We start from the raw sequence: 23,685 nt of genomic DNA on the forward strand, positions 1-23,685 counted from the left end.
TTGGGTTGAGATCTGGGTTATTTGCAGGCCATGACATTGACGGAATGAGTCTTTCTCCAAGGAATGCTTATACAGTCTTTGCTCTGTGGCACGATGCATTGTCATCTTGGAAAATGAGTTCATCATCTTGAAATATTTTTTCAATTGAAGGTATAAAAGCTGTCAACGATCCCATTTCATTTATTCGATTTTGCACAAATCTGTCACAAATTTTGACTCCAACTTCCTCCAATTTCCTCCTAACCTGTCCTGTTGTGCATTTTCTGTTTTCAAGACTAATGGCCCTCGTTTATCTTGACGCCTACATGTTTTCCTTGGCCTACCACTACGCTTGACTCTACCAACCTTCCCATGCTGTTTGTACTTGGTCCAAATTTTGATACAGCTGACTATGAACAGCCCACATCTTTGGCAACTATACGAGTAGAGTTACCTGCTTGAGGAAGTTTGACGATTCTGTCTTTGGTCTCAAGAGACATCTCTCTTGTTGGAGCCATGATTCTTGCCAATCCACATCATCCAGGAGCCCTCCAAGGTGTGCTAACTGCACTGTATTTAACCGCTGTCTAACGAGCAGACTTACTTTAAGCTAGGTGCCCAATTAAAGAAAGTAAATTGAATGGGTGTGTCCTTATTTTCTACTCAAAAAGCACTGATTCCAAACTGTTTTCCTCAGAAGTGAGTGATTCTATATTTTCTTCCCTGCACTTGCCCTATAAGTTACATTTACTGACCATTGCAATGTTTTTTATCAATTTATTTGAGTGTTTCTGAATGCCAATATGTTGCAGTTTGGAACAAACCTACGATTTTTTTATGTTTTTTCTACAGCATAAAATATCTAAGTGAGGGATTGCCCAAGACTGGCAATTCCATACTTTTTGGCAGGGTTTGTATTTATTTTATCCAACGTGAGCCTCACCTAAAACTGACTATGTTGTTTGCTGTCTTGCTGCTACAGGTACCCCAAAACATCAAAAAGGCCAGGCAGAAAATTAAGAGGTAAAATGGTGCGGTTTAGTCACTTTGAAGCTTCGTAGTTTGTACTCTTGTGATTTTTAGCTCTCCTTTTTGGTTGCAGTATGCAATACAGCGACATTTAGTGGTCAATTAATATTTTACTTTCTATATATTTTTTTACAATTGTTCGCTATATCTTTAAAACAATTTCCCTTCTAAAAGAACGACCAATAGGGAAGATATGCCCATTTAGTATTTTTATTTTACAAAACAAAATCCTTACATAATACAACTAAACACCAGAAAAATCAAATTAGCATTTTGTCAAACAGACTTCTTAAATGGACATTTATTTTTCCTGTTTTAAATTAGTTCAAGCGGCACTGGCGCCTTTCAATTTTTCAGTATGTGGACCTCTTGAACCTCCAACTTTGTATCTGTTATCTGGGAATTACAAGTGAAAGGCAGGCGAACTGAATTCTCTTTCATTTTAAAGGTTAAATACTTTAGATACTAAGATTAAAAAAAAGATTTTTATAAAACGTGGAAATCAGACTTCTATACAATAACTCTTTATTAGACTTCAGTAAAAAAACAACAGATACATTTTTCATAAGAACCTCAATAAAATATATTAACACTAATTAGCAAAAACGCCCTGAATGAAGACATTAACATATTAACAGTGGGTAACAAAAACAAAGCTTGACAATTTTCCCCCCATCAGTGCTTTCTTGTACGCTTTGTGCACGTTGTCTTTGTCTCGGTTTCCAATTCTTGCATGGACAGCAGTTTTTTCTTAAGTTTGCTTTGATCCAAGCTGGTTTTCCGGCCCCCAGGCGCCCGATGTTGACGACCCCGTCCCCTTTGTGTTCGCCCGGTCGAGGTGGTCGTTTCCTCGGGCGGCCTGAGCTCATTTCCAAATCGTGACTCGTCTTCATCCCAAACTACCACCGTGACACCTGTGACGAAGACAGGGTGAGGTTTCTTTTTTTCCAGCGCAAATAAAATACTTTAAACTTCGTTCATTTGATATCGTACCCATTCCGGATCCAATCACATCTCCCATTGGACTGAATTTATTGATCTGAAAAACATATTTACACATTTTTTTTACAAGGTGTAAGGAAAATATGGCGCAGAGTTAAATCAAGTCGTGTTTATTTGTGTAGCCCTTAATCACAAAGAGTCTCATGGGGCTGCACAGACCACTTTATTGCAAACCACAGACTATTACGACACCATCCCCTGATCTAAAACCTACATGAGGGCAAATAATACACAGATATTGTCAACATAAAATATAGGTTATTCATATGCTATAGAATAGTAGTGTGTTTAAAGCTTGGATTTAAACATTTCCACTGAGGTTGCAGGTCGAATATCAGGGGGACGAGCATTCCACAGTACCGGGGCCCGAATGGAGAACGCTCTCAAACCTGCGGATCTCTTCTTGGCTCTTGTGATAACTAGCAGACCAGTATTTTCAGAGCGAAGGCTCCGGACCGGAACATAGGGTGAAATGGTTAAGGTAGAAAAAGCCAATTAAGGTTCCAAAATGATGTTTTCAGAGCACTGGTAGTGTTTCCAATAGGGTTCCAAAGTAGGGTTTTGGCCTGAAACTAATGTTTTAAAGTGCTGGTAGGGTTTCCAACAGGGGTTTCAAAGTAGGGTTTTGGCTGGAAACCAGGATTTGATCTGAATGTAGCCAAGTATTTGAAATTAAAAAAAAAAAGAATTCATTTTTCACTGTAGGTACATTATTTTGGAAAGGGAGGAATTTTGGGGGTGGGGGGAAAAAAAGCAAAAAAAGAAATTCATATGAAACCGTGCCTGGGGTCATCATAATTAGAGAGGGAGAGGAAAAGCTTTCAACATTGGGGGATTTGGCTAGACTAAAGCTTGTCCCACAACTTTTTTTTAAAATAATCCGCGTAAAAAAGTGCCCCGTGAAATCAGTATACAATTATTTTTTGCATTATCATTTTATTTTACGTGTTGTGCTGCTCCTTTTAGTGTTCCAGTCTTAGCCACTAGGGGGCAGCACAAATAAAATCTATAATCAGTCACACAGAAATATTCTGCCCATTAACTTAACAATGCAGATTTCCAAATGTGGTAGCATTAAGTGAGCAGAAATATTATTGCAAAGTATCCAAACTTTTTTGCTGATGTTTTTGGTTTTACTCACAGATTTGATTCCTGCCACATTAGGGTCGTACAACTGACATACAAGCTCCGCTGTGTTGGAATCAAAGATGTCGATGGTCCTTTCGTCGCCCTTGCAAACTCTGTCGTCGGGGTAACGACCCACTACGATGAGGTCATATATGGGATGCCACGAAGCCTGTAGCGACAATAGATCTCAAAATAAAATAAAAAATGCCGGATACGTACAGGAAATTAGCAAGCAGACAACCAACCTTGATGGATGTGATATGTTGAAATTGTCTGTGAGGATGCTGGATGATCTGTTGGGGCTTGGACCAATCAGAGGAGCAGTATACACGGATCTCGTCATACTGATCAGTTGTTAGCAATTTGGAGCTGTCCAAGGGATGGAAATAGGCTACAAAGATACAAAAAAATATGAGGATATTGCGAAAACTCATACATTACTCTCTTGGGGAAATAAAATCAAGATTAATCAGATTTACCATTTGAAATAAACCATATTTACTCTAAATCGCTCTGGATTATAAATCCCACCAGTCAAAATCTGCATAATCAAGAAGGATAAACCATATATATGTCCCACTGGAGTATAGGTCGCACCTCTGGCCAAAATGTTATAGTCCAGAAAATATGGTAATACATTAAAATTTGCTAAATCAAAATAATTTAACAGTTGGTGCTGATTATTACACTATTAAATGCACTACTAATGAGGCTATCTTTCCAGTCACTCAAAGAGTGACTGTAGCCTTCAACCAGTAGAAGATGTCAGGCAATGTCAAAATGTCACTGGGCGTTTCGACCCTGAACCACAACGCCCTCAAGTTGGTGTAGCCCTGAATTGACCTAAGAAGGCGTTCAAGTTAACTTTCAACTAGGGATGCTACAAACAATTTTAATAATCAATAAATTGGATGATTATTTTTTTTAGTAATTGATGAATCTGATTAAAAACAACAAATGTTTTAACTTCCTCCTCTATTCAAATATTGAAATTTTGGACAGATAGAACATTTGTGATCAAAACAACAAAATATTCTATAATATAAAACAATAAAAAAATCCAAGTGTTTGTCACATGGCTTAACCACAATCAAAAATACAAATATATGCTATACAAAAAAAAGCAATGTTTAAGGGGAATAAAAATAATTTGTTGGATGCCATATCATTGTACATTGAAAGTTTTCATACAGCACTTAGAGATACATTTCTGTGCTAAAAAGTGCTACATGAAAATAAACAAATATAGATGTGGATAAAGATGACCTCGTTCATTTAAATCCGGTCTTGAAGCATCCTCTGTAGGACAAAGTTTGTCACCGGATTAAGAGGAAATTCAATGCAAGTTCTATTTGGATTCAATTTACATACTACGCAACTCACCGAATCAATGATAACATTAATTACAAACGCTTTTAATAATCATTTTTATTGAATCGTTGTTGCAGCCCTACTTCCAACGCACCTGAATTGACGGCCTTCTCATGAGGCATGTCATAAAGGAAGCTCTTCTTGTCCTTCATGTTTCTCAGATCCCAGAGCTTGACTGTGTGGTCCACCGACGCCGTAGCAAGCAGCCAATCGCAACGAGGGTTGAACTCGGCATGAGTCACTTTGCTTTTATGTAATTTATTACTGAAAATCTAAAACATTAAAACACACAAAGTTTAAATCATTATTGTGAAAGTGCTAATAAATAGAAAAAAGGTGGGTGGCTGAAATGGCGCACCTTCTGCCCATCTAAACCCAGCAGAAGAAGATTTCCAGTATTGTCTCCTGTCGCTAACATCTTCCGGCTGATTGATACGTCAACACAGCAGTACCAGAAACTGGAAACATCAGCCATTTAAAAAGTTATATTACATCCTTTCAAATAAAAATAAGGGGCGCTATGTTTCATCAGTCTTCCCCGTGCTTGCCTCACCATACGTTGTGGTGTTGGTGGCCGCAATCATCCGTTTTGGATAGAATGATGTGTGGGTGGCCCTCAAAGCTCTGCGCGGTCAGTCTGCCTTCACCAGAGGCCACGTATACTCTGGAGACATCCGAGGGACAAAACTTCATCCCTCCGATGAAGTCCCCGGCGCCATTCTACGTGCACAAACACAAACGCAGGCCTTTCATTGGGCGCTTTTCATTAAAGGGGACAGTCCGCGGAAGGTTTTCCTTTTAATTGGTTGTCTATGAATAGTTGAAACTTTAACATAGCTGTTCAATCAAGAAAATATTGCGTTAGCTGGAATCCAGGATAACAAAACTGTATACTACACGTTTTACAAATCTTCTCCATTGTTTAAGGGTGCTTTTAACCAATTGTCACATTTTTACTATTGCCTGCCATCTTTGTGCTGAAGTGGAACTGCAACATCAGTATCAAGTTGGTGCGTGGTGCCACTCAACTCCAAAGAATTGGGACGTGTCACCCAAAAAAGTGAAAGTATTAGAATCAATTACTGTTAAAAAGCTGATGTTAACCCAAATATTTATGCTTGCAATATTAAGATCTACTGTATGCCTGATCACTAGTCTAAATGCTGCTGCATTTGTCTAATTATTTTTTATCATGTAAACTAATTAAACAGCAAAATCGGCCTATTGTAAATTCCGGACTACAGAGCGCACCTGGTTGAAAGCCGTATGCCAAAAGTTAAGAAAAAAAAAAGTAATTAATACAATCCGCACCGGATTTTTTCCAGCCAAGATTAAACATAAAAATTGAACCGTTACATCCGTTTCTTACATTTAAGGGAAAAAAAATCAGCAGGAAAATGTCTAGTACAGAAAAGTAACACATTGTGTCGCGATTAAGACACTCTTTTGCGGACTGTAGCCGCCTCAGCTGTCAATCTTAATCAAATAGAGCAGCAGTTATTATTAAATTTGCATTGGCATATTCAACAAAAACACTCAAAACAAAACTCAAAGTACTGTTCTCACTCAAACACAGGAGCCCGTACAATCACAAAAGCCTGTAACCATGCAGAGCCATGCAACTGATCTTAAGCTCTCCCATCCCTTGCGCACATAAAAGTGCTACTACTACATAATTTTTTTTTAGACATAAATACTCTGAATCTTTCAAATGAGTGGGGTTGGCTGATTTAATATTATTTAAGTTTGGCAGCGTGAGACAAATTATCAAGGATATTTTTCCTATTGGGCTGAAAACTGTGATGTCATATTAAGCTGTTACAAGTCTGACAACTGTCAGCCCAATAGTAACCGTGTACCTTGCGTGAGTTGGTAACGAATGTCAGCATGTATAAAGACATACTTCCATTCGCCTTGTTAAAAAAAACAAAAACAGGAATAAGCTGCAATATATCTTAAGCCCAACCAGTTTAGGGTGTCCCCTGCCCAGTGCTTGGAGATAAATGGGATGGGTTCCAGCACACCCGGGACCCTACTGGGGATAATCAGCACGGATTGTGGATGGATGGATATTGTAAGCCAGTGTTTAAAATGTAGAGAAAAATAGCAGTCTGTAGTACAGAATTTACGGTAAATTATCAATTTTAAGCAGCAGCTAATTTGCAACATTGTGTCCACTGACAATGACATCACAGTTGCTCAGGTGTTAGCTAGTGACCAATCATGACGTAGACTCATAAATAAGGTGAATTGTGATTGGTTTTCTCAGGGACAGGGGTACCCTACCCATGGTTTTCTATCAAATACCTGTCGGTGTCATAGTTAACATTCGCTTCTGATTACTAGAATAATATTTGTTTACCTGAAAACTGCTGCACCATGATAAACTTTGTTGTGGAGGCGAAATATATTGTCTCTTTAAAGACGGATGTGGTCCAATAGAAAAAGGAACACCCTCGAAGAAGACTGATGAGTCATTGATCAGACCTAAAACTGCTATCTTACTCTAACGCATCTGTGTAGGCAAACACTTTGAGGGTGGTCCCATTGAAATCTCGAAGAGATGTTGTCCCCCCCATCGATGACGTGAACAACTGAGTTGGGTTCAAAGGGTTAAACTTCATATCTGTAACCGAGTCGCCGGCACCCATCTAAACAGAAAACCAGCAGTGGGCCGTCAAGGTTAGCCGGGTTTAAATATCAATATATAGTTCTGTTCATTAAGCTCACCCCGCCGATGAACACCTTCTGACTACGGAGTTTATAGTCCCACAGTTCGATGTCACCGCCTTTTGAACCCACTGCCAGGGTGGTGGGATTAGTGGGATGCCACTCCAGGCAAGTGACTCGCCGGTCAAAGGGAAGGTTTGAAGCGTGGTAGTGATACAAAGCCAGAGAGCGGACAAAGGGCTTTTGGAGACACTGGAATAAAAAAACATTAATTAGCATTGCACAAGCCTCTTAGAAATTTGGATAATGTGTACCGTATTTTCCGCACTATATGGCGCACCGTGTTATAAGGCGCACCTTCAATGAATGATATATTTTAAAACTTTTGCCATACATAAGACGCACCCCATTATAAGGCGCTATAAGTGCATGCTGGTTTAAGATCAGGTAATTGTGCAATTTTGTAATTGTAATCCTGTGCAGTCCTTCGAGACATTTTTGTGATTAAGGGCTATTTACGGTAAATAAATGTGACTTGACTTGACTACAGTAGAGAATGTAGTTACGTTATGCAACCTCTAGAGGTTGCCACGCTAAAGGGAATGTCAACAAAACAATCAAAATGGTCAAACTTTATTGTTAACAAACAAGCTTTCCACAACTCCATTCACTCCCAAAATAAATAAACAGCCGTTTTATTATTTTCTCTGAGGTAAAGCATTTTCGTGACACATCTTTAACATCTTTGAACAACATCAAGGCATATAATTTTAATTTTCCTCCATTTAGTCAACACGCAAAAAAAAAACCGTCTGATACTGTTATTTTAAATGAAACGTTAGTGCAATCGCAATAAAGTGACACTCGTAATGTGCAAAAACAACAAGTGCAAAACAATAACAATAAAGCAATAACATAATAACTGTAAAATGTAAAACGTAAACACACAAAAGAAAAACAAAGATCACTCTATAAGCTCCTCATCGACGAATCCCTCGAATTCTTCTTCTGCAGTGTTCGAATTGACCATCTCAGTGAATGGGCCATCCAACACGTCCGGCTCCGTTTCATCAAGGTCGTCATTAATTGAGTCAGTGTCGCTGATGTTGTCTGGCTGTTCAGGGACAATTCCCGTCTTCTTGAAAGCTCGGACCACAGATGAGACTGATATATCAGCCCATGCATTTACGATCCACTGACAGATGGTGGCGTATGTCGCCCGGCGCTGTCTCCCCGCACGTATGAAAGAGAATCGTTGTTTAATATTTCCCAGTATGCACAGCGCGAAAAATGGAGTCGGCGGCTGTTTCTCGTAGTTGCGAGACCTTGCGAATTTAATATTGAGCCAGATATAAGGCGCACTGTGTTATAAGGCGCATGGTCAGCTTTTGAAAAATTTTTAGACTTTTAGGTGCGCCTTATAGTGCGGAAAATACGGTAATTGATCTGAGTCGCAATTAAAGAAAAGGAAACTACTGAAATCCCTTGTTACTTTGTGCTTCGGACTTTCTGGCCTTAGAGCATCTAGATTGAAAAATATTCGATTAAAAGCAAAAAATTGCTGCGCAGGTTAATTTTGTCGCCTCCAGCGAAAGATGCGTGTGCATCAGCTGAAGGCATGATACGAGACACAAAACTCAGAGTTCATACGGGACAGAAATCCTAGATTCCATGTCTCTGACCATCCAGCCATCCGCTATTACAAATCTCAAACATACCAAGCATGCCTATTCAACTCTGACACACATTTAAGAGTGCTGCTTTGTTATCAGCAGACAATGTAGTAATAGAATGCAGGTGGTATGAAATGAAGAGGGAGAAGATGAAGGAGGGGATGATAGGTGGAGTAAAAGAATATCACTAAATGGATTGTTGGACTTAAATAATAGGGCTCAACAAAGTATTACTTTACAATTTTAAAGGAGTACAGGACTTTTTTTTATGTTTTTACACTGAACACTGAATGTTTTCATAAAGCACTTTGTGTTAGCTATTTGTTGCCCGAAAATTTTTTTGATTTGATCTATGTCAAAGTGTCCTTGGGCAAGACACTGAATCCCTAATGCCCCCAATAAGCAGGTCGGTGCCTTGCATGGCTGCTATGGGTGTGAGTCTGTGTGTGAATGGGTAAGTGTGAAGCACATTCTAAAGTGCTTTGGGAGGTCTTCATTGACTTGAAAAGCGCTATGTAAATGCAGACCATTTTACCATTTTTTTAATATATCCATTACAATAGGGGGCGGTAATAGAATAGAACAGAATTTACTTTCATTGTCATTCTTTGTAACCTTGCACACAGAACGAAGAGAAGATGCAGACCATCGTTACACTCAAAGAAAAATTGCTGGTCTGTTATTTTTTCGGTGTTCTCGTTTTCAGAATTAGTGCTTGTGATATCCTTGAAAACGCTGTATAAAAAGACGGGTACATTTTTTAAAACAGCCTTTTCGAAGGGAGTGAAGCACGTCGGAATCAATGGTTAACATTTTTTCTGTTTGCATTTCAGACTGTCGCGAGAAGAAAATTAGTTTCACGGCCACCATCTATCCATTCTCTTCGCTTATTCAGGGTTGGGTGGCGGGCGTGTTGTGCTAAAAATCGTCGCCCCCCGGGATGATATATCGCCGCCTCGGGCAGACGTCACTAAAACGACTTTGTATTTAATTTTTGGGGGAATGGAAGAGTAAACTTTCGGAGCAATTGCAGCTTGTATACCTTGTAGAAATCATCTTGGAGCAAGTTGAAAATATTGACTTTGGCGAAATAATATTGCCCTGCATGAAATGTTCCCCTAACCTAAACGTCACCAAAATAACTCTTACCAATTGATTAATCAAGTTGCTGTTATTGCGATTAACCAGCTATTCAAAACACGAATCTTCCGAATATCCCATGTATTGAAACCTGCTATGTGCTGTAGCATAAAGCTTACTACACCGAAATGAACACATCAAATTCTTTAATAAAAACAGGAGATGAACGTAAAAAGGATTGTCAAAAACACACCCTAGGCCGAGCCTAAGTCAATATTTTCAACTGTTCAAAAGATTTTTTTATACAATGTATACAAGGTGAAAAATCTCCATGCTTTACTGATCTATCATACCCCTCCCAAAATTCGATACAACGTCGTTTTAGTAACGTTTGAACTAAGGAGGACATTTTTTTGGGCAAAACAGAGACTACACACATAGCAGGGGGTTCTGGTCCCCATAAACCGCGAAAAACGAGGGATTGCAGTAGTTATCAATTCGTGTTAAGTAACATACAGGCACATCTTTTGACTTTTTATAACACATAGATTATTGCTTCCTTAATCCTCACCTGTCTCATTTGATTATGAACACTTTGACCCAAAGTGTGCTTGTAAATGTAGTGAAGTATACTTCCATTTACGATTTTCTTCTGAGCCCCGCTTTCAGATTCGAGGGGGGACCCTGCAAGACCACAGACGCCAAAAGACGATATGAAAGAAGTAGTGAAAAAGCACATTACAAACTATTTGACACACCTTTATTGCACGACACTGTATCCCTTTTGCCCCGTAGTTTGGCAGACGAAGATGCACTGGACTTCTCCCCAATGTCCTTCTTCTTCACCTGAGCTTTTTTGGACCCAGTGCCATCTGACTCGGAGGGTTTGCGTTTCATCGTAAACCCTTCAAAACAGAGACAGCGTAAGCCAAAATATCTAACATGTACCATTATTGACAACTCACCAGGAATGTTAGAATTTGATTCGGAAATTAGTTTAGTAAGATGTCAACGGCGTTTGGCATAACACACGTGAGATCAAAACATGGCTGTTTTGTAACTTGTGAGGACGTCCTCCTACTCTAGGTGGTGGTGTTTCAGCCACTCCTTTATGACGCAAAGGAATCCGTTTTTGTCTGTTAAGCAATTACTTTACTTGAACAATAATTCTAACCGACGTGAATTTCAAGACAACATTGAAAATATTAATCCCATCAATAATAAGTGCTGGCAGGTTTATCTTTGTAAAATTAAAAATAGAGAACTTCATCATCTCCGCTTTCCTTAGGAACGCGAATGCAGCAAACCGGAAGCGGAAGCACCCGATCAGAAACGATAAATCTGATTGGCTAGGACCAACTGGGTTTGAATGCGTTTTATCGTTTGAACAAAGAAGAGGGAGCGAGTGAAAATCAACAAGGACGAGAAGAGGTGGCAAGCAACAAGAGGATGACCAAACCGGCGTAAGTAAACAAGAAATAAGCAATGTGTTTTATTGTAGCAATATTTAAAAGTGGTACATAAAATGTTTGTTTCATGAGGTTTTCTGAACTTTCACTAGCTTCGTTTATACACCGAATTAAATTCTAGCTATCCGGGCTTCCTGCCAATTAGTTCTTACTGCATAATGAGAATGTGTGAATAAGCAGTAATGCCGTTTTCCCCCTTAGTAAAGGCAAAACTCCCCGTCGACCGCCTCCCAAAACGACAAGTAATCAGAAAGACCCAGTCGGGGTGAGCTACAAGCATTCCTTCTATTAACTGTGTCGAAATGCGCCGTAGATTTGTTTTCATGGTATTACCCTATTCAGGTCTACTGTCGTGTGCGACCGCTTTGCGGAGAAGATGAAGAAAGTTGCATCGAGGTGATCAGCAGTAGCACTATCCAACTGCATGCACCCGAAGGCTTCAAAACAAACCGCAATGGCGAATACAAAGAGGTAAATCTTGCAACCATTCCTGTTGCAACGTTACATACACAGACCTGCAAACACTACAGCTTTAAGCGTCATACTACCGCTTTAACCCCTTACAGTTCCTGCCAAATTAACCTAAAATTCCAATCCAATACGTTCCCAAAATCATTTACCGGTAAATGTTGCTCATGAACCATTTGGAGAATGTGGACAGTTTTGATCTTTTTTTTTATATTAACACACCAAAGTTTTGTCTCCTACTGAAATGATCCCTGCAAGCAATGTTCCCTGTAATTTTCCACGGGTCTGAGCAATCAAACAAAGTCGGTGAGCAACGCTTGAAACAACAGTGAGCAACAGCAATCCCAAGTGTGGCAACTAAGTCATTATCAAACATGTCCAAAACTTGACATTACGTTACATTTTGCTGAGTTTCCGGCAATGCAAAAATATTTTTCATTTTTGAATGAATTGACTAATGTATTATTGCAAAGGTTGTACGGCCTACAAACGTTACTTGTTTTTACAACAATTCTTTCACAAGATTTCCATTTCTTTTTTTCCCTGGTATCTTTTGTCGCATAATACCAACATTTTTGGGGGCTTATTGCACGATACACAACTGTATTTAATCAATTTTTTTAGTGGAAGTACAATGTTGGCAACAAGATTGACTAGGTATAATTGGAAATTATTTTAGTTGCAACAAACCTTTTCTTGTTTTTTCTTCTATTTTTTTAAATTCCAAAATAAATCACGATTGGTTTTGCGCAAGTTTACTTTCGGCCCTGATTTGAATACACAGTGTTCATATTTACGATCGGATTTCATTGGATAACCAATGTGTCAATCCGCGTTTGAATCGGTCACTCCACTTCTCACTCCTTTCAAAATGTCTTTTGTTTTCTATTACTTTGTTTTGTGGTTTATGCAGCTACCTGATTTTTCTTTTTTCCATTTTTAGATGGTTTCATTCACCAAATCTTTTTGACAATGATCAAGAAGCCTTGCACTGCTTGTGATGCATACTCAGAATAAATAAATGACAACTATTGGCTTAAGATTTTTGTATTCGAGTTGGTCGTGACATTATTTATTTTTTCAAAACCGGCCCTTATAGCTTGTCACAATTTGCAATTGGCCGAAAGTGGTGTCAATCAAAAGGTCAGGGGCTAACTAAAGTATTGAAAATAATATGACAAGTCTGTTTATTTCTAAAGATAAGTAATGAAGCCACACAGACAGATTTAAAAAAAGATCTTCAAACAATGCAGGAACGCTTTTTAGGGAAGATTTTTTTTTTCTGTCAGCATTATCTTGTGTTTTGGAGTAAATATTTTACACTGTTGGAGTCACGGGACTTTTGTGACTGTAACCACACCATATTTACGTGGAATCGTGTTATGAGTAGAAGAACCCAGCACTTTTGGGTGAGCTTTCCCATTTTTATAGTTTTCGGGGATCTTGTCTCAGAATGATAGTTATGTTTCTATGATGAGCATATTTCTAAATGGTCCTCATGTCTTGAATACCAAGAGTTTATGCTTTACAATGATATGTGGCATGACTATTTCCGTGACTGGTGACATAGTGATGGCACAATTTTGTTTATGGGGTTAAAAATGCCTACCGTTTTTTTGGTATCTTGAGTGTTTCGCTTTTTAAAGTTTAAACAAAAACAAAGTTTCACTTGGGACAATTATTTATATCTACATTTGCTTATTTTAAAGCTAGACAAAGTATGTGCGTGAATAAACAGCTCCAACGGTCGTATTAGATTTCTGTTTTGGTAAAAGTATGCCACGTCCGCCTTTAAATAAGCGTGATTGTTTTTTTGTTTTTTTTTATATATTCTGCAGACAACTTGTGTTCCGCTTTCTGATGCCAAAAGGTTGGCATGTATGAATACCCCTCAACCCTGAGTGACTAAAACTTTAACATCCCACCTTCCAACTTATTTTTTTTCCTCTCTCATCTAATAAATATGGTTATCCATTCTCACAGACGTGCACTGATTCCGCTAAACTTCACAGCTGCAAACTGTCAACTAGTCACATTTTTGACAATTTACTATACTGTATTTGCAATTTCTTGGCTGCTAAATGGATTCAAATTAGAGAAGTGGTATATAACCCTACTTAAAGTAGCTTCTTTTGAAGAGTTACTAATATTTCGGCAGTCATAAATGAACCAGTATCATCTAAAATTTGATCCTGTTGAAATAAACATAAACCTTTTGACCATCTTCATTTGACAGACCCAGTATTCCTTCAAAAAAGTTTTTGGAGTTTTGGTATCCCAGCCTGAACTGTTTGAGAGTGTTGCCAAACCCCTCGTGGATGATCTGATCCATGGCAAAAATGGTAAGAGCACAAACCATGGTTATAATATCCAAATAGTGTTGCTGCAGCTGGTTTCACACCTCTCCACTCCGTTTTCCTTGCTCACCACAGGCCTACTCTTTACGTATGGCGTAACTGGAAGCGGCAAAACGTTTACCATGACTGGCTCTCCTGGCCTGGGGGGACTTCTTCCTCGATCTCTTGACATGCTCTTTAACAGCATTGGGCCCTTCCAGGCTAAAAGATATGTAAGCGTAATGAGCACTTTCGTACATTCATCTTTATGACCCATTTACTCAAGTTGACTGATGTTCTTGTGCAGGTCTTTAAGTCGGATGATAAAAATGGAATTGAAGTCCAGAATGATGTCAATGCTCTATTGGAGAGACAAAGACGAGAAAATAATTATCTTCCCAAATTGGCCTCATCCAGGTTTGCCAACCTCAATGGCTATAAAATCTGCTCTCAGTATCTGGTGTTTAACACAAACTTGACTGCTTGGCCTGTAGACAGAAACTCGATCCAGAAATTGCTGACATGATTAAATTGGAGGAGGCTTGCAAAGCAGATGATGTGGATGAAGACAGCAGCTACAGCGTCTTTGTGTCTTACATCGAAATCTACAACAACTACATCTATGATCTTCTTGAGGAAAACCAGGAGGAGGCATTCAGACCAAAGTACGTTCAATGGAATCAAATGGTTGGATTTAAACAAAAACTTGCAATCCACCCATATGCTTAAAGAGCAAAAAAAGTGGCTGAATGTCAAGTTATGGTGTTTTTTCTTACCAGGTGGAATGGTGGCACACCTCAGCGTCAGAACACTGAGTTCATGTATGTGTCCAGTGAACACACAATACATCCAATAGTCACTCCCTGATAGAAAACTCAATACAGTGTATACTGTATTAAGTTTTCCATTAGTGTTGGCATTGCAGATGCTCATTAGGGAACTTGCAAATGCTGGTGATTACCAGTACTCTTGTCAGGAGAAAGTATGAGCTGGTGCAAAACATTTCCTTTTTTATTCAGTGCGCTTCCGAAATCTAATGCAATGCCTTGCTTCCAAGACATAAAAAGTGTCATGATGCTTTTATGAAATTCCACGATAACATAATGATAAATAAATCAGAAGACTTGTATTTGTCTTGGAATGCTTTGTATTACAGATTGTGTTTATATTATTTTATGACCGAATCCAGTAGCCATTGCAGAACAATTCACCAAAGCTGTGCATGCAGTAATCGCACCCTCTGATGTTCCTTCCCTGCTTCTTGTTGTCTTTGTCATGGCATAGCTCCTGAATGACCTTACTTTGTCCATCTCCACTCTCCTCCCTAGCTTGAATTTCTGCGCAATCTATTGTGTTAATGACTAAACGTCTCATCCTTCCTCTTTCCATTTTCATGTCATAGACCACCTCAGTCTAAAATTCTCAGAGAGGACCAGAATCACAACATGTATGTTGCCGGTTGTATGGAGATTGAAGTCAAATCTGCTGAAGAGGCGTTTCAAGTGTTCTGGAAAGGTGAGTTTCGAACAAGAATGAGCAAAGGTACATGAATCTAAACGTTTGGCATATCTGCACTGATGATCTTAGATTTGTCTGACTTGGTATTGTTGGCCTTCATTTTGGGTCGACTCTGACCAGGAAATGACCTCCATTTAATCTTCTCTCTGAGCATTCTTCACAAGAGTTTCAATATGGATTTTTGACAAGTTATCGCCTTCGGGTAGTGTGTTGATCAAATCTGCTGCGCTGTGTCAATGCTAGGTCAGAAGAAGAGGAAAGTGGCAAATACACGTCTAAATCGTGAGTCCAGTCGCTCCCACAGCGTGTTCATCATCAAACTGGCGCAGGCCCCCCTGGACGCAGACGGTGATAGCATCCTGCAGGTGAGCTGGAGCTAAAGCTATATTTTTTGTGGCTAGACTATGAAAGGGGGCTGACCCTTGTAAATATTTGGAGTGAGATGTAAGGATTTCTGGATTAAGTATTAATTTTTATCTAAGCTACCTGATTTTGAGTGTCTGCTGATACTCCGTCATGTGTTATGGGAGAAAACTGAAAAGTGCATCCAAATGTTCTGCTTTTGTTTGTGTTTTTCTTTTTTTCTTTAATACACTATCTTAATTTGCCTTGTTTATTTAATACATTTGACAGCGAGCGATAAGCCACGCCCACCATAGTTATGGTATCCTTGTATCACAAGCGGAGCAAATATGGCAGCAAATTTCTCAAGTCCGTCAAAACGAGTCTTAATTATTATATGTTGGCATCAAGGTGTCAAAAGATGCTAACCTTGTAAGGGTGGATGAAAAATGTTGGCGATCTATGAGGAAGTCAAGCCCTGTACCAACTACATATAGAAATGGATTCAGATTTATCAGCTCTGACTGACTTACTGCAACTGTAAAGTAGGGTGTGTACACTTCATTGTTTTCCCTTCTAACAGACCTCCATGAGTTTTAGAATTATCACCTCTTATTTCTTGAATGCATCTAATGCGATAAAAGAGGCAGGTTTCTTTAGGATGTCTTTTCAAACAACTAAGTTCATAACCAATAACATAACAAACCCATTCCGGACATTTTTAAGGCGTGTCCAGGTTTCTTCTATACACCAAACTAACATGACCGTGAGCAGCTACACGTCATGCTGTGAGGCTGATAGGGGGCTGTTTTATGAGGTATTACAGTACTTGACATATTAACCATCTGATTTCCTCAACATGTTACTGTGAATGATTTTACATATAGCAGTAATGAGCCGGTCATTTCTAAGACTTTATACGATAATGCAACAGCCTGTCAATCATAGGCCACATTTTTGTTTCTGGCTAAGGAAAAGGGACGATCCTCACTCCTACCAATTGTCTGGATACCTCTGATATACATTAAAAATGCCCCACACACATGGTCGAACTATTTTTGATACAAAACGCTACAATCGTGTGGATAACATGTGCATTGTTTATGATACAAAGATGGAAGACCTAAATCTGCAGTCACCGGCTGTTGTCTGCCTCACCTTCTGATTGGCTAAAAACAAGCGCTGTCCAATGTATGAGTTGGCTTCATGTTAGCTTCCCGAGAACTGCCTGAGCTTTGTGCTACTGGCGAATATAATGTTTACAGATTTTTTTTATTTTTTTGCTGAGGTCTGTACTTTTGGATAATGTTCTTGTTCTTAATGTCTTTCGCTATCTGGGGATACACGAGAGTTTGGTTTTCACGATGGTAAATAAAATATTGAAAATGGACGCCATATCCAATTTAATCAACCCTTTTTTCCTTTGTGCCCTTTGAAACCCCTCTTGGACTTAAGTCGTTCTTTAATGACTTATTTTGTTTGAACGAAAAGAGCCAGGTGGTCATCAGTCAGCTGTGCTTGGTAGACTTGGCTGGAAGTGAGCGAACTGGCAGAACGGGCGCAGAGGGCACTCGTGTACGTGAAGCAGGTGGGATTCAAGGATATTTATTTGCTTATTTGACTTTTATCGACTAGGAGATATTCAACTGCATGCATTTTGTTGCAGGAAACATTAATCAGTCTTTACTGACTCTTCGGACGTGTATCGAGATCCTGCGAGAAAACCAGATGTGTGGTGTGGACAGGGTCAGTGTTTGATTGAAGTAAATTTGTGTTGGTCCATAGTGGGAGTAATATAATTTATTTTTGCACTAGATGGTTCCCTACAGAGACTCCAAAGTCACCCATCTTTTCAAAAACTATTTTGACGGCGAAGGGAAAGTCAAAATGATCGTCTGCGTTAACCCGAAGGCGGATGACTATGACGAAACCTTGGTCAGCTCGTATTACATATTATCACAGTTTTTATGACTGAGCAAGTTGCTCAGTGTCTAACACCATTTGACTTTGTCCAGCTGGTGATGCGCTTTGCGGAAATGACGCAGGAAGTGGAAGTCGCGCGGCCCGTTGACAGGCCCATCTACGGCTTCACGCCAGGCCGCCGTAATCGGAACGTTGCTTTCAAAGAGGAGCTTTCGCGCAAGTTGGAGGGGCGCGGCGGCCCAGTAAATGGAGGTAAAGTTGTTTAAAAGGCCATGAAGCCCCATCTGTGGCTGGCACTACCGGGTGTGATAACTGAATGTTTTCAATATGATATTGAACATGTGACTTGGATCGCTTCGTGTTTTCTTGCAGACTTATCTTCAGTTGTGAACATGGCGATCCACAGCCTCCCTCCTCTTCCCACCGCAGAGGTAACAGACTCACACGATGACATCACCCTGCCAAGGCTGATTGAAGCACTGCAAAACAGACAAAGGGTTAGACAGAACTTGCTAGAAGACTACAATAAAACAGGTAGCTCCTTTTTTTTAGATGGCATTTGTTTGTCTTCAAGTTTCAGTGCTTAATTATCACCTTCTTTTTGGTGTTTTAGCCAGCACAATCACATCTCTCCTCAAACAGCTTGACGGAAATATAGATTACAAAGAAAAGCACATTCACGAACAGAACACTAAGCTTTTGGAGAAGGACAAAGTCATCCAAAACAACAAGTCAGAAATAGAGCGGCTTGAAAAAAAATCAAGGATGCTTGAACATAAGGTACGTTTATGTCCTAGGCTCAAGTAATTATGAGCAGTTCTCTGTTGTTTCTGAATGCCCGCGTCCCTGTTACAGATTGACATCCTCCAGAAAACAACCAAAATCTATGAAGATGACAAGCGTTCCCTTCAGCAAGAGTTGGAAACGGGGGCGCAAAGGCTGCAGAGGGAGTTGTCTGAGAAGAGGCGCATGGAGCAGCGCATGCACGGCGCAGTCTCCGACACACAACACAAATGGGAAAAAGAATGTGTGAGTCTTCTGAAACTAAATGTCATTTTCATGTTTCAAAAGCTTAAATTCTATGTCTGGTGAACAGGAGCGGCGCGTAAATGCCATGCAACAGGAGATGCAAAACAAACTGTGGGTCAAGGACGAGAAGCTGAAGCAACTGAAAGCCATTGTGATCGATGGCAAGACTGTGAGTCGCCCTGATCCTCCGCCTCGTCAGACACAACCAAAGCCAACCTCCAGGGAGGAGCGAGCCCCGCTGCCTGCCAAAAGATCTGCTTCACCCTCACCGATGGTAAAATGGATTGTGAATGCACATGTCTTTGTCTAATCTGTCGTCAATTATCAATCTATCATCTAGCTGCTCTGAGTAAAGGTTGGGTACAGAAGAGGATGGATAACTTCTTCCCTCTTAAGAACTAAAATGCCTTGCGGAATATGTCTTGAAAAGTTAATGGTGACTTTCGAACTGCCTATAAAAACTAGAAATTGAAAGATGATGTCCATATATATTGTTAATCGATGTATGATCAATCATTCTCTTAATCCCTGATGCACATAGCATCAGTACTTAAGGGTGTCTTTTTCACCTGTAATCAATGCAGATTTCAATCAAATAGTGGCTCAAAAAATCGAGAATATTCTACCAGGTAACCCTCATTTATTTATTCTGATGCATTTTATGGCCAAAAGGGAGGAAAGAGGGGGCTTACTGTTAAGTTTCAACTTTAGTAGACCTTTAAAATGGAGAGAAGACATCAATTGATTTTGAACTTGCAGAAAGGACCAGGAGGGGGGCCTTCAAATGAGAGAAGTATATGCCATCCTAAAGCATTCCTGCGAATGACTCTTCAGTATCTGGTGACATCGTGAAGTAGTCACCACGATCGGAACATTAAGAGGTCAAACATTTCAACAGGATGTGAATTTGGAAGTGATGGGGAAAAAGTTGTTGGGTGTATTGTGTAAAGTAAAAATTGGCTAATTAAGTAAATTAGCATAGATTTTTCAATGAAGTGTTTGACCCGCACCAACAGGGTTTTGCACAAGTACCTCGTCAGAGATGGAACTCTGGTCGATCAAAGTCCGATCCAAGTCACACAAATGAATTCCCGTCTTAATATGGGTTAAAAAATAAGCACTTAATGTTCCTTTCCTCTGTCTGCTCAAAAAAGACGTCAACGCCGGTTCGGCCCCTGCACCGACGGTCCCGCTCGGCAGGTGGAGAGAAATGGGTGGACCACAAGCCTGCATCCAACCTGGACCTGGGAACAGTTTTGCAGCCCATCATCCCTAACGCCATCAAAGTATCTGCTCCTAACGAGAAGGTGCTGTCTAAGTGCGATCGATATGTGCTGACGCACCAGGAAGTTGCTTCTGATGGCGAGATACAGACTCAACTCATTAAGGTAAAATAGCTTGAAGATGGCTCTGGCTCATTAAGGCTAGATTCGCACTGCTGAGCTTCATGCTTAATTTAAATTTTTGGTCAAATGCGCTGTTTTTTTTTTTTTTTTTTAAGATTGTTTCGATTACGAACTAACTGTGACTTGTATGCAATCTCCTGTGTGAACGCTACCATGTCAAACATGTGACGTCACACAGAATGCGCTCAGTGTTTACGGAAGTACCCATGGATGCTAATGACTGAGCGCATTTGTCAATTTGAAAGCTACCATAGGCTGAAAAGAGTTGACCTCCCAAACATTAGTTAATACCGAAACCTCCTTTTGCCTTCATATAATGCGCTACATGTTTTCCTCCGCCATGGTTGTTGATTTCTTCCCTCCCGCCTCGTCGAACGCAGAATAGTGATGTGCAAGTCACATGAATGCGACATCTGCTGTTAACACAGCAGATAGTGTATCGGATTTCGGACCACATACCTGTATAAAAGTCTTGGTCTGATGTGAAAAAAGCGGATTTGTGCTGTTCAGGTGGACTTAAACAATTCGGATACAGGTCGTGTCCGTGCAACAAAAGCCTGATTTCCCTTTAGTGTGAACCTAGCTAGTATTGGAATAATGGTTGCCAACATAGAACGCACAGGCCACTCGTTCCTTTGTGTTTGTGAATTTTCCAGGGAGATGTGATGAAGACGAGAGGAGGTGGTCAAGCTGTTCAATTCACGGACATCGAGACGTTGAAACAGCAACTCACCACAATCGAAACGTAATGACTCATTGAATGTGAGGAAGCGCTGAGCTTCATTATCAATTGTCGCAATTTATTTCCTCTCTCCAAAGCCGTAAAAGAAAATCTTCAGAAGGAGATGGGGGAGACCAAAATGTTGCACCTTCCACAGAAGTGGAGAAGCGGGTAAGATCATTTTGACAATAAAATAATCAAATGTATACCAAAACAAACAAATGAGCACAAAACATTTTGTGGGAGGACATAATAGAAGGTTATAAATACAAACCTTGTGTGTAATTGGCACTGCCCCAAAAGGTTTAGTTGTGCTATACAATGAGTTGATCTTTGTCAGTATCATGAGCAGACCTATCTGCTGTGTTGACAAAGTGAGGAAACTTTTCTTAATGGGAACACATTTCTTGCAAGAGCTCCTTTTTGTAATTTGTACCCAAACCCGGGAGGGCAGATTTGTTGAGGCAGAAGGGCTGCTCAATTAAACATAATCCACGAGAAGAGGTTTTTCAAATACCGATTACTCCGCAGTGTGCTGCAGCTATGGAGATGAAGGCTGGCTCCTCCATGGGACCTGGTGTTAAACATCAATGCATCACCAAGTAAGATGCCGTGTTTTGACTCTCTAAATAATACAACAACAGGACTCATTTAAGCAATCTTTTGAATTTACAGGCGTAGAAAACCTTGAATGCAACAAGTCCCTCCAATGACTATCACTCTGCTCCTTTCTGTTTGTGCAATAGTCAACACTTTGTATATTTTCTTATTCGTATATTTAACGTTTTACACTTTATACGCAAGTGCACACTTCCAAAGTTTTTTGTATTAAAAAAAGTGTTACCTACGTCAGTTTTGGTGTGTGTTGTAACTATGTTGTATCTTTTTCAATGAAGTATGGCGCATGTGTTTGACCGGAGGGGTCCCCAGAATGATCTCGCAAATATCGCAATAATAAAATTCCAAAGCACCAAACTATTCTAGAGTCCTACTGCAATACAACTAGTAACCACTGAGCGGCAGTACAGGACAACGGTCCGTTGTAGCCAGGATTCAAAAGCGGTTCATTCACGTCAAGGTTTGGGAGCCTTTTTTTGACTCGGAACCGTTTTATAATTTTAAGAGCCACACCATATATTTTAAGACAAAATTCAACAAAACCCACAAACATGCTCTCCAGACAGAAGTTAATTTGTCAGCACTTTTTGTTTTTCCTGTGAGACGCTTGATCTATTCATAAAATCTATGAAATAATAAAAATACTTGTTGTTTATTCGCATATCAATTAAAATGTCTTTCTCCGGCAGTTACTTAAGATAATTGAGGCTCATTTTGACAAACATTTTTGCTGTAAATAATGCTTTTAAAACGGTGTGAGAAGGGGTTTTGTTAAAAAAAACGTCAAGATGATTTTTAGGCGAGTGCGCTATTTGCGCACCCCTACCATTCACCCAATGAAATTGCTCGGGGTGCTTGGCTGTTGTTTTGGGGTGTTTACAGCTTGTTCTGTGGGTTTTAATCATAGTATCAACGGTGAACATGGATTGTTTAATGAGCTTCCGTGTAAAGGATTCCTTAGAGATGTACAGACAAAAGCGGGGTCTGTTGGTGTAACACTGTGGATATCAACTACGGTAGTTACAATTTTGCCACATATATATTTTTTGACCAATGCTTAAATTATTTTATGTTGCTTAGGCTTTGCATTAGCTAAAATTCAAAAGTCCCATGGAAGATAGCTATGGGTTTTGTTTTCTGTGAGACGGATATGCTGATTAAAACCTATAACTGGCCCGTGAGCTGAGGGTTTCTGACCTGTGATTCACACCATTACTGCCAGGATTGTTTCAGTTTGAAGTGGTAACCTTGCACAACAGTGGTGGCCATATGCATGTTCAAAAAAAAAAAAAAAGAAACAAAATATGTATCGTCGTAAAGCGGACTTTTCCTGACTGGAGCAGATTCAGATCCCAGCATTATAGGCTGCTGAAATCTCATCTGGCTGAGTTTCAATTGGAAAGCGATGAAGAGTGACTAACGCGGAACCTCTCGGAGAAGGTCAAGAGCCCGGAGCAACTAGCGGCCATTAAATTCACTCCGAGTGCTTCGCTTTTTGACCAGCCTTGCACCACACTATTATGGTCTGCAAACCCTCAATGCAGAGTGGCACGAGCATCATAGAAATGCTATTACGTCTGAGTCTCTAATCAACATTACAGGTTTTGAAAGAGGCTCTCGAGAGAAGAAGAGGTGGGGGCTGAAACAAGAGGTCTGCAATGGACAATGGCTGTCAACTAAAACATTTTTTGGGAAATATTCTAATTTAACCGATAGAATAAAATTATTTCAGTTGTATTTTTATATGTGGGCTTTTAACAAAAGGGTCTGGATAAGGGTGGGTCAAATTGGGTTTTCACAAGAAAAGCTCTGATAAAAGCATGCTACTGTTGTGAAATATATTTTAAAAAAAAATTTTTAATTCATTGTACACTTCAGAATGGCAGTTGATTTTACTGTGCATTATACATGTTTCATTGACAA

The 23,685-nt window shown here is 39.7% G+C and overlaps 2 protein-coding genes and 1 non-coding gene across 4 annotated transcripts; 2 read left to right on the plus strand and 1 right to left on the minus strand.

Annotated features, from left to right (window-relative positions):
• Nucleotides 1-1,516: 1,516 nt before the first annotated feature.
• On the minus strand, nucleotides 1,517-11,167 carry ddb2 (damage-specific DNA binding protein 2). 2 transcript variants are annotated; one of them, XM_088340124.1, is made up of 11 exons: nucleotides 10,898-11,167; nucleotides 10,691-10,837; nucleotides 10,504-10,616; nucleotides 7,240-7,431; nucleotides 5,063-5,229; nucleotides 4,868-4,967; nucleotides 4,604-4,781; nucleotides 3,384-3,529; nucleotides 3,152-3,307; nucleotides 2,002-2,047; nucleotides 1,517-1,922 (listed from the first exon to the last, which is right to left on the minus strand). In XM_088340124.1, exons 2-11 carry the CDS (start codon nucleotides 10,827-10,829, stop codon nucleotides 1,684-1,686), a joined length of 1,476 nt encoding a protein of 491 aa, XP_088196250.1. In that variant the 5' UTR covers nucleotides 10,830-10,837; nucleotides 10,898-11,167; the 3' UTR covers nucleotides 1,517-1,683. The 2 variants fall into 2 exon arrangements, with proteins under 2 accessions (XP_088196250.1, XP_088196251.1); XM_088340125.1 differs by lacking the exon at nucleotides 5,063-5,229 and adding an exon at nucleotides 7,015-7,160 and having other exon boundaries at nucleotides 10,898-11,166.
• On the plus strand, nucleotides 10,420-21,996 carry kif23 (kinesin family member 23). The gene is made up of 23 exons (XM_088340126.1): nucleotides 10,420-11,395; nucleotides 11,603-11,666; nucleotides 11,744-11,872; nucleotides 14,106-14,211; nucleotides 14,302-14,438; nucleotides 14,513-14,622; nucleotides 14,700-14,870; nucleotides 14,985-15,026; nucleotides 15,608-15,720; nucleotides 15,967-16,088; nucleotides 17,557-17,653; nucleotides 17,732-17,811; nucleotides 17,881-18,000; nucleotides 18,081-18,240; nucleotides 18,361-18,522; nucleotides 18,602-18,768; nucleotides 18,844-19,017; nucleotides 19,085-19,291; nucleotides 20,172-20,405; nucleotides 21,080-21,168; nucleotides 21,243-21,315; nucleotides 21,676-21,746; nucleotides 21,820-21,996. The coding sequence occupies exons 1-23, from the start codon at nucleotides 11,382-11,384 to the stop codon at nucleotides 21,833-21,835; spliced, it is 2,658 nt and encodes an 885-aa protein (XP_088196252.1). The 5' UTR covers nucleotides 10,420-11,381; the 3' UTR covers nucleotides 21,836-21,996.
• On the plus strand, nucleotides 15,775-15,877 carry LOC148362642 (Z30 small nucleolar RNA). The gene has a single exon (XR_015851045.1). It is a non-coding gene; the product is annotated as a Z30 small nucleolar RNA (small nucleolar RNA).
• Nucleotides 21,997-23,685: the final 1,689 nt, after the last annotated feature.

This window comes from Urocampus carinirostris, chromosome 7, assembly GCF_059441175.1.
Source record: "Urocampus carinirostris isolate Australia breed hairy pipefish chromosome 7, RoL_Ucar_1.0, whole genome shotgun sequence".
Taxonomy (NCBI): Eukaryota; Metazoa; Chordata; class Actinopteri; order Syngnathiformes; family Syngnathidae; genus Urocampus; species Urocampus carinirostris.